The 13749-nt window shown below is 41.4% G+C and overlaps 1 protein-coding gene across 1 annotated transcript; it reads left to right on the forward strand.

The window, feature by feature from the left end:
- Window positions 1-12010: 12010 nt before the first annotated feature.
- LOC136264856 (uncharacterized) lies at window positions 12011-13451 on the forward strand. Its single transcript, XM_066059616.1, has 3 exons — window positions 12011-12054; window positions 12153-13155; window positions 13434-13451. Exons 1-3 carry the CDS (start codon window positions 12011-12013, stop codon window positions 13449-13451), a joined length of 1065 nt encoding a protein of 354 aa, XP_065915688.1.
- Window positions 13452-13749: the final 298 nt, after the last annotated feature.

A 13749-nucleotide genomic window follows, 5' to 3' on the forward strand; every position in this document is an offset into this window, starting at 1 on the left:
ACAGGTAATTTGTTTGTAGCTGAACTCTCTACAAGGTGATACTTCTAGGTGATCTCTCTACAGGATGACTTGTTTCTAACTGAACTCTCAACAGGGTGATCTGTTCATAGCTGAACTTTCTACTGGGTGATTTGTTTGCAGCTAAACTCTCTACATGGTAGTTTCTTTGTAGCTGAACTCTCTACAAGGTAACTTATACTACCTGATCTCTCTACAGTGTGACTTGTTTCCAGCTGATCTGTGATTTATTTGTATCTGAACTCTGTACAGGCTGATTTGTTTGCAGCTGAACTCTCTAAATGGCTGTTTCTTTGTAGCTGAACTCTCTACAGGGTGACTTGTTTCTAGATGATCTCTCTACAGGGTGACTTGCTTCTAGCTGAACTCTCTACAGGTGATTTGTTTGCAGCTGAACTCTCTACATGGTGGTTTCTTTGTAGCTGAACTTTCTACAAGGTAACTTCTTCAGCTGATCTTTCTACAGGGTGATTTATTTGTAGCTGAATTCTCTACAGGGTGATTTATTTGCAGCTGAACTCTCTACAAGGTGACTTCTTCTAGCTGAACTCTCTACAGAGTGATTGATTTTTTTTGCAGCTGAACTCTCTACATGGTGGTTGCTTTGTAGCTGAACTCTCTACAGGATGATTTGTTTGCAGCTGAACTCTCTACATGATGATTTCTTTGTAGCTGAACTCTCTACAGGGTGATTTGTTTGTAGCTGAACTTCCTACAAGGTAACTTCTTCTAGCTGATCTATCTACAGGGGGATTTGTTTGTAGCTGAGTTCTCTACAGGGTGTTTATTTGCAGCTGAACTCTCTACATGGTAGTTTCTTTGTAGTTGAACTCTCTACAATGTGACTTCTTCTAGCTGAACTCTCTACAGGGTGACTTGTTTCTAGCTGATCTCTCTACAGGGTGACTTGTTTCTAGCTGAACTCTCTACAGGTGATTTGTTTGCAGCTGAACTCTCTACATGGTGGTTTCTTTGTAGCTGAACTCTCTACTAGGTAACTTCTTCTAGCTGATCTTTCTACAGGGTGATTTGTTTGTAGCTGAATTCTCTACAGGGTGATTTATTTGCAGCTGAACTCTCTACAAGGTGACTTCTTCTAGCTGAACTCTCTACAGAGTGATTGATTTTTTTTGCGGCTGAACTCTCTACATGGTGGTTTCTTTGTAACTGAACTCTCTAAAGGGTGATTTGTTTGTAGCTGAACTCTCTACAGGGTGATCTGTTCATAGCTGAACTCCCTACAAGGTAACTTCTTCTAGCTGATCTTTCTACAGGGCGATTTGTTCGTAGCTGAGTTCTCTACAGGGTGATTTGTTTGCAGCTGAACTCTCTACATGGTAGTTTCTTTGTAGCTGAACTCTCTACAATGTGACTTCTTCTAGCTGAACTCTCTACAGGATGACTTGTTTTTAACTGATCTCTCTACAGGGTGACTTGTTTCTAGCTGAACTCTCTACAGGAGATTTGTTTGCAGCTGAACTCTCTACATGGTGGTTTCTTTGTAGCTGAACTCTCTACAAGGTGACTTCTTCTAGCTGATCTCTCTGCAGGGTGATTTGTTTGTAGCCGAACTCTCTACAGGTGATTTGTTTGTAGCTGAACTTTCTACAAGGTGATACTTCTAGCTGATCTCTCTACAGGATTACTTGTTCCTAACTGAACTCTCAACAGGGTGATCTGTTCATAGCTGAACTTTCTACTGGGTGATTTGTTTGCAGCTTAACTCTCTACATGGTGATTTCTTTGTAGCTGAACTCTCTACAAGGTAACTTCTTCTAGCTGATCTTTTTACAGGGCATGTTTTGTTTGTAGCTGAATTGTGATTGGTTTGCAGCTGAACTCTCTACATGATGGTTTCTTTGTAGCTGAACTCTGACTTCTTCTAGCTGATACAGGGTGACTTGTTTCTAGATGAACTCTCTACAGGGTGACTTGCATGTAGCTGAATTGTCTATCAGTTTAACTGTTTGTAGCTGAATTCCGTACAGAATATTTGTATTTGTATTTTAAGGATAAAGGCTTATGCCTGTACATCCATAAACAAAATTAATTATTATTATGTACTTAGCTATTCTAATTACTATACAAAATCAAATAAGCAATTACTGTAGTGTCTGTCCAGCAGTGTTTTAAAATCATTGACAGAGGGAGAATATCCTGCAATGTAATATAATTCTGTAATGGAGTAAGTTATAAACGTAGCTGAATGCTCTATTAGGGTGACTGTTCTATTAGAGTATCTCGATCTCGCATTTGCTACAAGTAGTTGCGTTTCGAATTATAACTCAGTGGTTTGTAACAGCGTTGAAACCGGGTCGGGTCATCCGGGTCAACCGGGTCACATTTTCTCCGGGTCATCCGGGTCTGACCCGGTTTACAAATTATCCGGGTCTGACCCGGATTGGATCACGTGAGAAACGAAATTGATCGTTTGACGACGTGGAACCTATAAACGCTAGTCGCGTAGCTCTTTCATGAGCCACGCCCACTTATCGCGTTACAAACATACGCTCAGCCACGCCCATTTATTAGTAAGTGCAGTCTGTAGCATGAAACTGTCCGTTTCTGTCTGCAAGCTTACGTGGAGCCACGCCCACTAATCGATTAATTTATGAGTTGTATATAGTCTAGGTCTAGTCTTGCAGCAGGATATTAAGTACTTTTGTGAGCCACACCCATTTTAATATATTGGGAAATTGCAATACTAAGTATGTATGAAGCCACACCCAATTGCTGTCTGTAAACTCACAGTAGCTACGTGGAACCAAACCCACTGACTGATTTTAAATTCTAAACTTACCGGCTTAGTTATCACATAACTACTTGTTTACTCAACACGAATCGAACGCTCAAAACGTAGTCTCGCTCGCTCGAGAATACCCGAAACATAGCTCTTATCGCGCGCCTCGGCTTAATTTAATCCGGGTCACATCCGGGTCTGACCCGGATTGCTATCCGGGTCAGTGGGTCATCCGGGTCAGCAGTAGTGACCCGGTTTCAACGCTGGTTTGTAATCCGATTCTTCTGTACTACTGCAAGGACTTTCTATGATGATTATTCCAGTTACATACTGATTTTCAGCTCATTGCTCTAAGCGGTTTGCCTGATAGCCACAAAAACTAATAGTATTTTTATTCATAAAAATCGATCGCGTAATTTTGACACAGGTCGGGTTTTGTGTCATATCTCCGTGGTCTTTATCCCGATTCCTTTCAAACCACAAAAAGGCACTCCTACGATGGTTGCTCCATCTACATAGCAATTTTCAACTGATTCCTCAAAGGAGTTTACCCTGTAGGCGTGACAGATCTTCGACCTTATTTTACGCAAATAATCGGTCATAACTCCGTGAATGTTTTTTTTTTTTTCGTGAATGTTCATCGGATTCCTACCAAAGTTGGTACGGAAAGCCAAATCTGAACACTGTTCTACACAATTTGCTGAGCTATACCAACAGCTTGGGCCTTCCTTGAGGCGTGCGATGGACTTGGCTACTGTTAGAGGTGCTTCAAGCTGGCTCACCACCTTACCTTTGAGTGAGCATGGTTTCACTCTCCATAGATCGGCTTTCCATGCAGGATGCTTTGGCTTTGAGGTATGGTTGGTCCCCACTTCGTCCTCCTTCCCTTTGTGCTTGCGGAACTTCCTTTTCTGTTGAGCATGCTTTGTCCTGTCCCAAAGGGGGTTTACCTTCCTTGCGTCATAACGAGATTAGGGACCTTACTGCTACCCTTCTTACTGAGGTTTGCTCCCAGGTGTGTGTTGAGCCAGAGTTACAGCCGGTTCAGCATTCTGATGAGTTCCCTCTTGCCACCTCTAATACTCAGGATTCGGCTCGCTTGGATGTTGCTGTAAACGGTTTCTGGGGTGGTCGTTCGGAGAGATGTTTCATTGATGTCCGTGTTTTTAACCCTTTTGCTCCTTCTAATAGTTCCCCCTTTCTGTCGTCCACCTTTAGGAAACATGAAAAGATTAAGCATCGTGCTTATGGTCAGCGGGTTCGAGAAGTGGAGCATGCCACTTTCACTCCAATTGTTTTGGCTGCCACTGGCGGTTTAGCCCATGAGGCTACTGTTTTTTATAAGCGACTTGCTTCTCTTCTGGCCAAAAGTGGGGAGATGATTATTCTGTGGTTCTGGGTTGGCTGCGTTGTTGCCTGAGCTTTTTGTTGTTGCGCTCGGCAATTCAGTGTATTAACCTGTGGTGGTATGATGTCGTCCTGCTCTCCTGGTAAAGCTGTATTGGACATCGTCTGTGGTTCGTTAAGCGCTAGTTTGTGTGTGAAAGATTTGTACAATGGTTCTAGCCGCTGTGCATGTGCTTCTCGGTTCTGTGGTGCTGACGCCTTGTGAATTCGAGCGTCGCGCTGGAAGAGGGAATACCAAGAATTGGAAGAAATCTATTCGCTATTGTGGGAGACCATTAGGAGAATTTTTGGAGTCGTATACTAGTTCGGAAGGAAGAAAATGTTTTAAGTTTGTTTCGTCACTTTTTGATTCTTCAACAGCCAAGACATCCCAGGGGCGGATCCAGGGGGGGGGGGGGGGGCACAGGGGGCAAGTGCCCCCTCCCTCCCTTAAAAAAATGTATACAAGATCGAGATACTCTAATAGAGCAGTCAATCACCAATCACTCTAATAAAGCAGTCACAGTGTTCATGGGGAAGTGTAGCTTACTTAGGAAGCTATAAATAGGATTTTATTTTACATAACATACGTGATATAATATATTTGGTAAAGGATAACTAGCTATTATTGTTGTGACCTTTTTTTTTTTTTTTTTTTTTGCTCTTCAACTTTTTTTCAGCAAGGTGCCCCCCCTCTTTCCAGACCCTGGATCCGCCCCTGCATCCGGGGTAAGTCCGCGTCATCTCAGTGTTTTACAGCCTAGTGTTGCTTTAGCTAGTCTTAGTACATCGTCTTGCTTAGTGGATACTGGCAAGGTTTTGACTCCTGTGGTTGCTTGTACTGAGTCAGTTGCTTCTGTCAGCAATGTTTCAATTAACACTTCACCAGTGCCAGTCAACAAGTCCTTAGTTAGTGCTCCACCATATTTAGTCAGCAAATCCTCAATTGTTATTGCACCACCTACAGTCAGCAAGTCCTCAGTTAGTACTTCACCATCTACAGTCAGCAAGTCCACAGTTAGTACTTCACCATCTACAGTCAGCAAGTCCTCAGTTAATACTTCACCATCCACAGTCAGCAAGTCCTCAGTTAATACTTCACCATCTACAGTCAGCAAGTCCTCAGTTAGCACTTCACCATCTACAGTCAGCAAGTCCACAGTTAGTACTTCACCATCCACAGTCAGCAAGTCCTCAGTTAATACTTCACCATCTACAGTCAGCAAGTCCTCAGTTAGTACTTCACCATCTACAGTCAGCAAGTCCTCAGTTAATACTTCACCATCTACAGTCAGCAAGTCCTCAGTTAGCACTTCACCATCTACAGTCAGCAAGTCCTCAGTTAGTACTTCACCATCTACAGTCAGCAAGTCCGCAGTTAATACTTCACCATCTATATAGTCAGCAAGTCCTCAGTTAATACTTCATCATCTTCAGTTAGTGAGTCATCAGTTGATAACTTAGTCAGCAAATCCTCAGTTAATACTTCATCATCTCCAGTTACTACAGCCGTTGCAGCTGATGATCCAGATCTTTTGTTATCTTCCCTTGAAGCCAGCCCCAGTCACACCCCGTCACCTGTTTCAGATCTAAATGACTGTCCTTTGTGCAATAAGCATTTCTCCTCCTGTTCACATCTCTGGCAGCACATTAATTCTGTTCATATTTCAAGGTCTACCTTTCCACCTGCTGACTTTTTTGACTCTTGTAATCGTTTGATTTGCCATTGGGCTTCTCACTTACGTTTTCATAATTCTGGATGTAGACGTCTTCTGAGTACAGGAAAACATTGTGGTGCACCACTTGTAAATGCTAATACTGTGTCAAGCATTCCCTTATCTCAGTTGTCCATCCCATGTGCCTCCACTCCCCCTATCATTGATGAACCTTCCTCCACTTCATCTGATCCATTACAAATTGGTTTAAACTCTGTTGCATGTGGCTCTTTTCAAGGTCCTGTGGCTATGGAATCTGAGGTACTTACCTTTATGATGGACCATGTTATGGTTTGTCCTGTTAATACTATTGCCCATGTTCCTCGTAGTGTCCGCCCTCTTTTAGCCAGGGTCTTAAGTGTTGAACTTCGTAAAGCTTGCTCATCTGTTTGGGGTTTTGTTCGCTTGACTATGTTTGCAAAAGTTGTTCTACGCATTCCAGCTACTAATAGTCAACGTCGTCGCTTTGTCATGTCTTCTGTTTTACTCGACCGTTTACATATTTGGAATCAGTCTGGGGGCATTCATAGCCTTTGGAATTCTTTGCTAGATGATCTCAAAGTTTCTAAGCCTCGTGGAGGGGTTTCTCATGGTTTGTATTGTAAGGCTCGTGCTTTGTTTTGGGCTAGGGAGGGAAGATATAGTAATGCTCTTCAGGCCCTTTCATCTCAGGGTGTTGCTGGTCATGATGATGATTCTGCATATGAAGATTTGTTCCATCGTCACCCTTCTTCGCCATGTCCAGATGTAAGTGTGTTGCCTTCTAAGCTTGCATTGACAGTTGATGACTCAATGGTTTTGTCTTGCTTGCGAGCATTTCCAAAGGGCACCAGCCCTGGAGCTTCCAAACTCTGTGCTCAACATTTGTTGGATGTGATTGCTGGGTCCACTGCTCCTGCTGCTCGTGATTGTCTTCTTTCTCTAACCTGTCTGATGAACCATTTGCTTTCTGGAAAAGCTCCTTCTTGTCTTTCTCCTTGGTTGTGTGGAGCTCCTTTGACTGCTTTGCTAAAGAAAGGTGGAAGGGTCCACCCAATTGCTGTGGGTGAAGTAATTAGGCACCTAGCAAGTCGATTATGTTGTCTTGCTGTTCGTCCTTCTCTCCCTAGTGTTTTTATACCCTATGGTCAAGTGAGGGTTGGAATTCCTGGGGGGTTGGAGACTGCTATCCACGTTACCCGTCATTATATTTACCAACATGCTTCTGACTCTTCCTTAGCTCTGTTAAAAATAGACATGAAGAACGCTTTCAATGAATGTAGTCGTACTGCTTTTTTCGAACAAGTTGCTGAAGATTTCCCAGAGATTTCTGCTTGGGTTAAGTGGTGCTACTCACAACCTGCTGAGCTTCATTTTGGTTCTAGGGCCTCATCTGGTGTACAACAAGGTGATCCTTTGGCCCTTTGCTTTTTTCTTTAGTTCTGTTACAGTTTATTGATTTTGTCAAACTTCATGATTTAGTCAAATTACATCTGTGGTATTTAGATGATGGGACATTTATTGGTTCGAAATCTTCCTTACTGAAGCTTTTAGATTTTTTCTCAATTCATGGTCCCCGATTTGGTCTCCATTTAAATCTGTCCAAGTGCGAACTATTCTGGCCTTCTGGAGACTCTTTCTCTGAATTTCCCACCAGTATCAACCGAGCTGGTGAAGGTTTGGAGCTTTTGGGATCTCCTATTTGGGGAACTGACAACTTTTTCGATCAGTTCTTGTTCTCTCGTTTAGCCAAGGTTACAGCTGCTCAAGACAGCATTGCAATTTTAGAAGACCCTCAAGTCGAGCTTCATTTACTACGCAGCTGCCTTGGAAGCTGCAAGATCATTCATATTTTGTGCACAGTGCCATTCTGTATATTGCACTCCTTTTTAGAACAGTTTGATTCTAATCTTAAATCTTGCCTGTCGCATAATACAATGTAGTCTTCCTAATGATTTTTGGTGCCAAGCCACTTTACCATTTTGCTTGGGGGGTCTGGGCTTGCGCTCATCCTTTTCTTCCGCTGCTGCGGCCTTTTTGGGTTCATGTAATAGTGTTCGTCTCCTGGCTTCTCATCTTCTATCCCAGGACTTTCATGATCTAGTGTTTCCAAATGAAGAACATGCTGTTGCTACCTTTGAAAGGTTTACATCTGATATCTTTATTCCCTCTGCTACCCAGCAGGACTTACAAGCTCTGTTAGATCAAAATCAGTATGACCAACTATTTGCTTCTTTCAACATCCGAAACCGTGCTCGACTTACTGCTCTCTCTCACTCATCTGGTACTAGCAGTGGATGGCTCAAAGCTATTCCTCAAGTCTCCCTTGCTCTGGCTATTCCTGGTCTTGAGTTTGTTGTTGGCCTTGAAGATACTGTGAGACTTTAATATGATAATTGATACTACAGTGGCCTGTAACAGACCTGATATTGTATTGTTCCTCAAGCAGGAACAGCGTATTGTGATGTTAGAAATATCATGTCCAGCTGATGTCAACATTGTTGAGAAGGAAGAAGCAAAGGTGCAGAGATATCTAGCTCTTGCTAGCAAAGTGACATCTATATGAACAACCTTTCAATGTTATTTCCATTGTATTTGGCCACTTGGGTGTTGTCTCATCTCGTTAACAACATTATTTGAAGCGAATCCCATATTACAATAACTTACTATTTTGTAACCTTCAGAAGGCAGTATTACTTGGAACAATTTCAATCTTGAGACATGTGAATTTTTCTTGTGTATCTTAAGTATATTACTCATTACACATTGTGTTACTGTACAAATGTGCATGTGAATTCTTTAATAAAAAGTAGTAGTAGTAGTAGTGTGTTCCTCAAAGCAAGAGGAGTTCGAAAATGTTAGAAGATAAAAGATATGACTGTTAGTCTGGCTTACATTAGATGAGCAGTCCTGTTATGTTTTTTCTTAACATTTTCACCTTTGCCTTGATTGCAGTAATGACCTGGGAGAAAATCTTACCCATGCAGCATTGGATTCACCTGCAGGCTTGTACCAATTATGCTGACATAATTTTGAGCATAATAGGCATCAGTTGTTGTAACCCATATCTGTATTCAATTTTTTCCCATGCATGTATGGGATATCCCAGATGCGCATAAATATACTAGCTCTCTATATGAATATGGAGCATTCCATACATGTATGGTATACCCAAATTCATATAGAGTAACCATACACATAATTATGGGTCAGCAGCTTAAGTCAATCTATTTGCTAAATCCTTCATCCAAGGAGATGATATCAATAAGTTTTAACACCTTGTAGTTAACCAGCTAGCTAGCCACAGAGCTACTCAAGTCCTGACAGTTTCAGTGAGTTCTAGATGGATTTCTTTGGTTTCAACAGAATCCCAATTTTAAACTTATCTGAGTAGCTATAGCAAATCTATAGTAGAGAGCTGTGCTAGCAATTTATCATGGAAAACTACTATACTATACAGTATAATTCAATCATTCTCTATACAATCAAAATGTCATTATTTCATAGCTAATTACATTTAACTAGCATTCATTATAGCTATTAAATTCCCTACTTTAGATTGTGTAGAATTGATCTAATAGAACAGTTACTGTAAAAGAGCAGCCAGGCTACAACTTAGTGCATCTCCCACCCTACAGTCACTTCATTTCACAGTATAAAATATTTATTTATTAAAAGTTCACAGCATAAAAGCTAAAGGTCCACAGGACTAGATGGTCCTGTAGCCTGAAAAACAAATTAAACTCCTTATACAGATATGCATAATTTATGGCGAATGAGTGAACTACAAGTCATTGATTAGAATTAATTGTGTTAAAATCGTGGAAGCTAGTGAAACTGGAATGGCTGAACATCAATAACAGGGTCAGAATGTATGAAAGGTGCAGAATTAAAGTTGATTAAGAATTCTTCCCAGAGGTAGTTTATGAAATGTTACTTTAGTTGATGTACTGAAACAGATGTGTCAATTACAGGTGGATGATTCCACAGTCCAACAATTCTGCTGAAATAGAAATGCTGATGTATGGAAGAAGGAATGAACTAACTTGCAAGCGTTTCTGGGTCCTATAGAGCTTGTAGCAAATACTATACTGATGAATATTAAAATTATCAGATGGCTGTTTAAGGCACTTCACTAGAGAGATTAAGTCATTCAGTTCATATGTGCACATAGCAGTAGCAGTTTTAGCAGCTCAAGTCAAGTTTTGTAAGATGATTCATAGTCACTGCTCGGAATCCCTCTATTTCCACTTTCCCCATTATGTGTGTGTCTTACTGACCATCTTCTAGAATGTTCTCATGGTCCTATGAGAATTCGTCGCCATGATGCTCTAGTTGACATTGTTTGTCATGCTTTGTCCCAGAGTCACTCAAGAGTTTTGAAGGAACAACGTGTTTCTTATGAAGATAATTCTCGCCCAGGTGATGTGTACCACCCTGACTTTCAGCATGGTCGTCCAGCTTATTTTGATGTGTCTGTTCGTAGCACTACCCAGCCTTCTCACATTTCTTTTTCTTCTTCTTGTGCTGGGGTAGCTGCTGCAGCAGGTGAGTTAGCCAAGGACCAGAGACATCAAGATGCTGTAGAGGAGGCAGGGTGTGACTTTGTCCCACTTGCTGTAGAAACTTTTGGTTTTTGGCCACCATTTGCGCTTCAGACCCTTCGTACCATCGCTGAACGCACCACAGCCAGAAGTGGTGCATCAACCAAACAGGCTCGTAAACATTTGTTACAACAACTTTCAGTTTCTTTATGGACGAACAATGCCCATATGATTTTACGGTACTGGGCTTTGCAGTGTGAGGACTCTGATTTTCCTTTCCCCAAACCCCCATTGTAATTAATTGTGTTTGTAGTTTAGTTGTAGAGTAATTTGTATTGTAACTGTAAAAAAAAAAAAAAAAAAAAATTCAGTGTATTCGTGGGGCACGGTCTTCTATTGGTGTTTAGCTACACCAGGACTCCACAGTCAGTGGACTTAGTGACTGTGGAATCCCATTTGTCTGCTTAATTTTGTTCAGTTGTCCAGCACTTGCAATCTGTGCTGGGGGTGGCAGGAAAGGGCAGTCCATCAAGCCCGGGAAAAAAAAAAACCAAAAAAAAACCAAAGTGGTACAGAGATCCGCCTTAATGAGCCCTTTAAGTGTGCCAAATTTCAGCCCGATCCGAGCACGCATTCGTGTTTTATGGCGGATTTTGCGAAGTGTGCGAAATGAAGAAGTATAGAAGAAGAAGAAATTAAAACGAAATTTTGTTCGCTCGTATCTCGGAAATGGCTGGAGCGATTTTCTTCAAATTTGGTGTGTAGACTCACCTTGCTGGCCGGCACCTCTCTAGCAAATTTGGTTCCAATCGGATAAGGGATCACAGAGCAGGGGCGGATCCAGGGGGGGGGGGTCTTTGGGGTCTGGAGACCCTCCCTTCAGGATATATTTTTATAGGCGCTTACTAATAAGCGCACGATGATAATTAATTAAGCGTTGGCTATTACTCACGTGCGACATGGCTACAAAGCGTTACAGGAGTAGTGACGAGGCTAACAACGTTTGTGGACGGATTTCTGAGACATTGCCAGTGATAAAGAAAGCCAATTTGCAACGTTATTTTACAGATACAACGTCCACGTGTACAAGGTTAGTTATAGCGCAACGAGGCCGACACGCAGCTGCACGCCAGCTGAGTTACTGGGCTTTACGGTACTGGGCTTTGCAGTGTGAGGACTCTGATTTTCCTTTCCCCAACCCCCCGTTGTAATTAATTGTGTTTTATTATCATTTTTTATTTCACACAGAAAAAAAAAAGCTGAGCTACTGTGTGGCTTCGCCGCTGATTATATTTTTAAGGCTTCTATGAATTGCTAGATAATCCGCAAAACTAATTTTAACGCATCATCGCTTATCATATAGCTAATTGTAACTAGTAGTGCAATGTAACTAGCTAGGTAATTTAAAACTTACAGTATAGTTATGTACTTTGTATAGAGGTTTTGCAGGGGGCGTTCCCGAATCACGTGAATGTGACGCTCCGACATTTTGAGTGGAAAAGTGAATGGATGCGTACTTGAATTAAAATGGTGAAAAGTTGTTGTGTTGTGGACTGCCACAATGTGTATAAGAAGAATAGTGGCATTAGTTTTCATCGATTTCCTCGTAATCTGGATAGACGTCAAAAATGGATAGCAGCAGTGAGGCGCGAGAACTGGATGCCCAACAAGAGTACGTGGATTTGTAGTCGGCACTTCGTTACTGGAAAGAAAAGTAACAATCCTCTTGCTCCAAACTACGTACCTTCTATTTTTTCCATACACTGCAAGTCCAATTAAGAGAAAACTTGAGGGAGACGTGATAAGGTTTGAACAACGTCAAGCTACCAAGCTGAGGAGGCTACAAGCTTACAAAGGAAGGAAGTTACGAGCACCTAAGAGAAGAAGGTTGCAAGACGTTGAAGGCTTTGATGAGACTTTGGATGAAACTGAAAACAATGAAGGGAGCAATTTTTCTCATGATCAGGCTGATGTATGTGAAGAGATTGACAGCACAACTGGCATCAATGAGCCAGCAGCTGGTGCAGACGGTGAAGAATGCCCCCAGTGCACTGAGCTAAAGAAGCAACGTGACAAATACCAGCAGGAATGTGTTGAACTGCAGAAGCTTTGTGATAGATATCAGCGGGGAAATGTGAAACTACGTAAGAAGGCTGTTGATGATGATTTTTTGGCAGGTGATGATACTAAAACAAAGTATTACATAGGGCTACCTTCGTATGAGTTTCTTAAGGTTGTTTTCGGCTTAGTTATCATTGGTTTACCAGTATCTTTTCATAATGGGCCATGCAGTGTTTTCCAGCAGTTCATCATGGTCTTGATGAAATTGCGTTTGAACCTTGGTTATCAGGATTTGGGATACCGGTTTGGTGTACATTATTCAACTGTGTCAAGGTACTTTAACAAGTGGATAGATGTATTGTATGATAGACTATCGGTGTTTGTGAGGTGGCCTGAAAGAGACCAGCTGATCAAAACCATGCCAATGGAATTTCGAAAACATTTTAAGAAATGCGCTGTAATAATAGACTGTTTTGAAATCTACATTGAATGTCCTACTTCATTAACAGCAAGAGCACAAACCTGGTCTAACTATAAAAAACACAACACTGTGAAGTTTTTGATTGGGATCACTCCGCAGGGATCAGTGTCATTTATTTCAAAAGGATTGGGTGGAAGAGTATTGGATGTTCATTTAACTGAGCACAGCGGTCTTATGAAAAATCTTCTACCTGGTGATGTAATCTTGGCTTTACAATACAGGATAGTGCCGGTATGTATTGTGCTGAAGTGAATGTACCTGCTTTCACGAGAGGCAAGAAACAACTAAGTAAAATGGAAATCGACACAACCTGACAGTTGGCGCATGTAAGGATACATGTAGAACGTGTGATAGGTTTGGTATGACAAAAGTATACAATCCTACAGTCAACTTTGCCAATAAATATGATTATGTGTGATAAGGAAGAAAACATTTCCACCATAGATAAAATTGTAGCCATATGTTGTGCATTATGTAATCATTGTGAATCTGTTGTGTCATTTAATTAGACTAAACAGTGTTATTAATCATGTACAATTATATATATGTACAGTAATTGTTAAAATCATAGAATTATCAATTAGTTTGGCGACAGTCTGGACAAAACCAGTCTCCATCAGGAACTTCTTCCATTGTCATGTTTACACAAGATAAGTGGAACCATTGTATTGTACAGCAGTCATTATCACATCCAATCAAGTAGTCAAAGTTTTCATCTTGCCTACAGTAGCACCATAGTTCCAACCCAGGATCCGGAGTGCCTGTGTCCCCAGATGGTTCATGGTCATCACTATATGAGTCAATATCATTAATTGACCAAATCTG

The sequence above is a fragment of the Dysidea avara genome, chromosome 8 (genome assembly GCF_963678975.1).
Source record: "Dysidea avara chromosome 8, odDysAvar1.4, whole genome shotgun sequence".
In the NCBI taxonomy this organism is placed as follows: Eukaryota; Metazoa; Porifera; class Demospongiae; order Dictyoceratida; family Dysideidae; genus Dysidea; species Dysidea avara.

Excerpts from the sequence above, each read along its gene's own strand:
- LOC136264856 (XM_066059616.1), top strand. The coding sequence starts at position 12,011 with ATGGATAGCAGCAGTGAGGCGCGAGAACTGGATGCCCAACAAGA. Across the intron at positions 12,055-12,152 it reads GAACTGGATGCCCAACAAGA|TCCAATTAAGAGAAAACTTG; the intron begins GTACGTGGATTT and ends ATACACTGCAAG.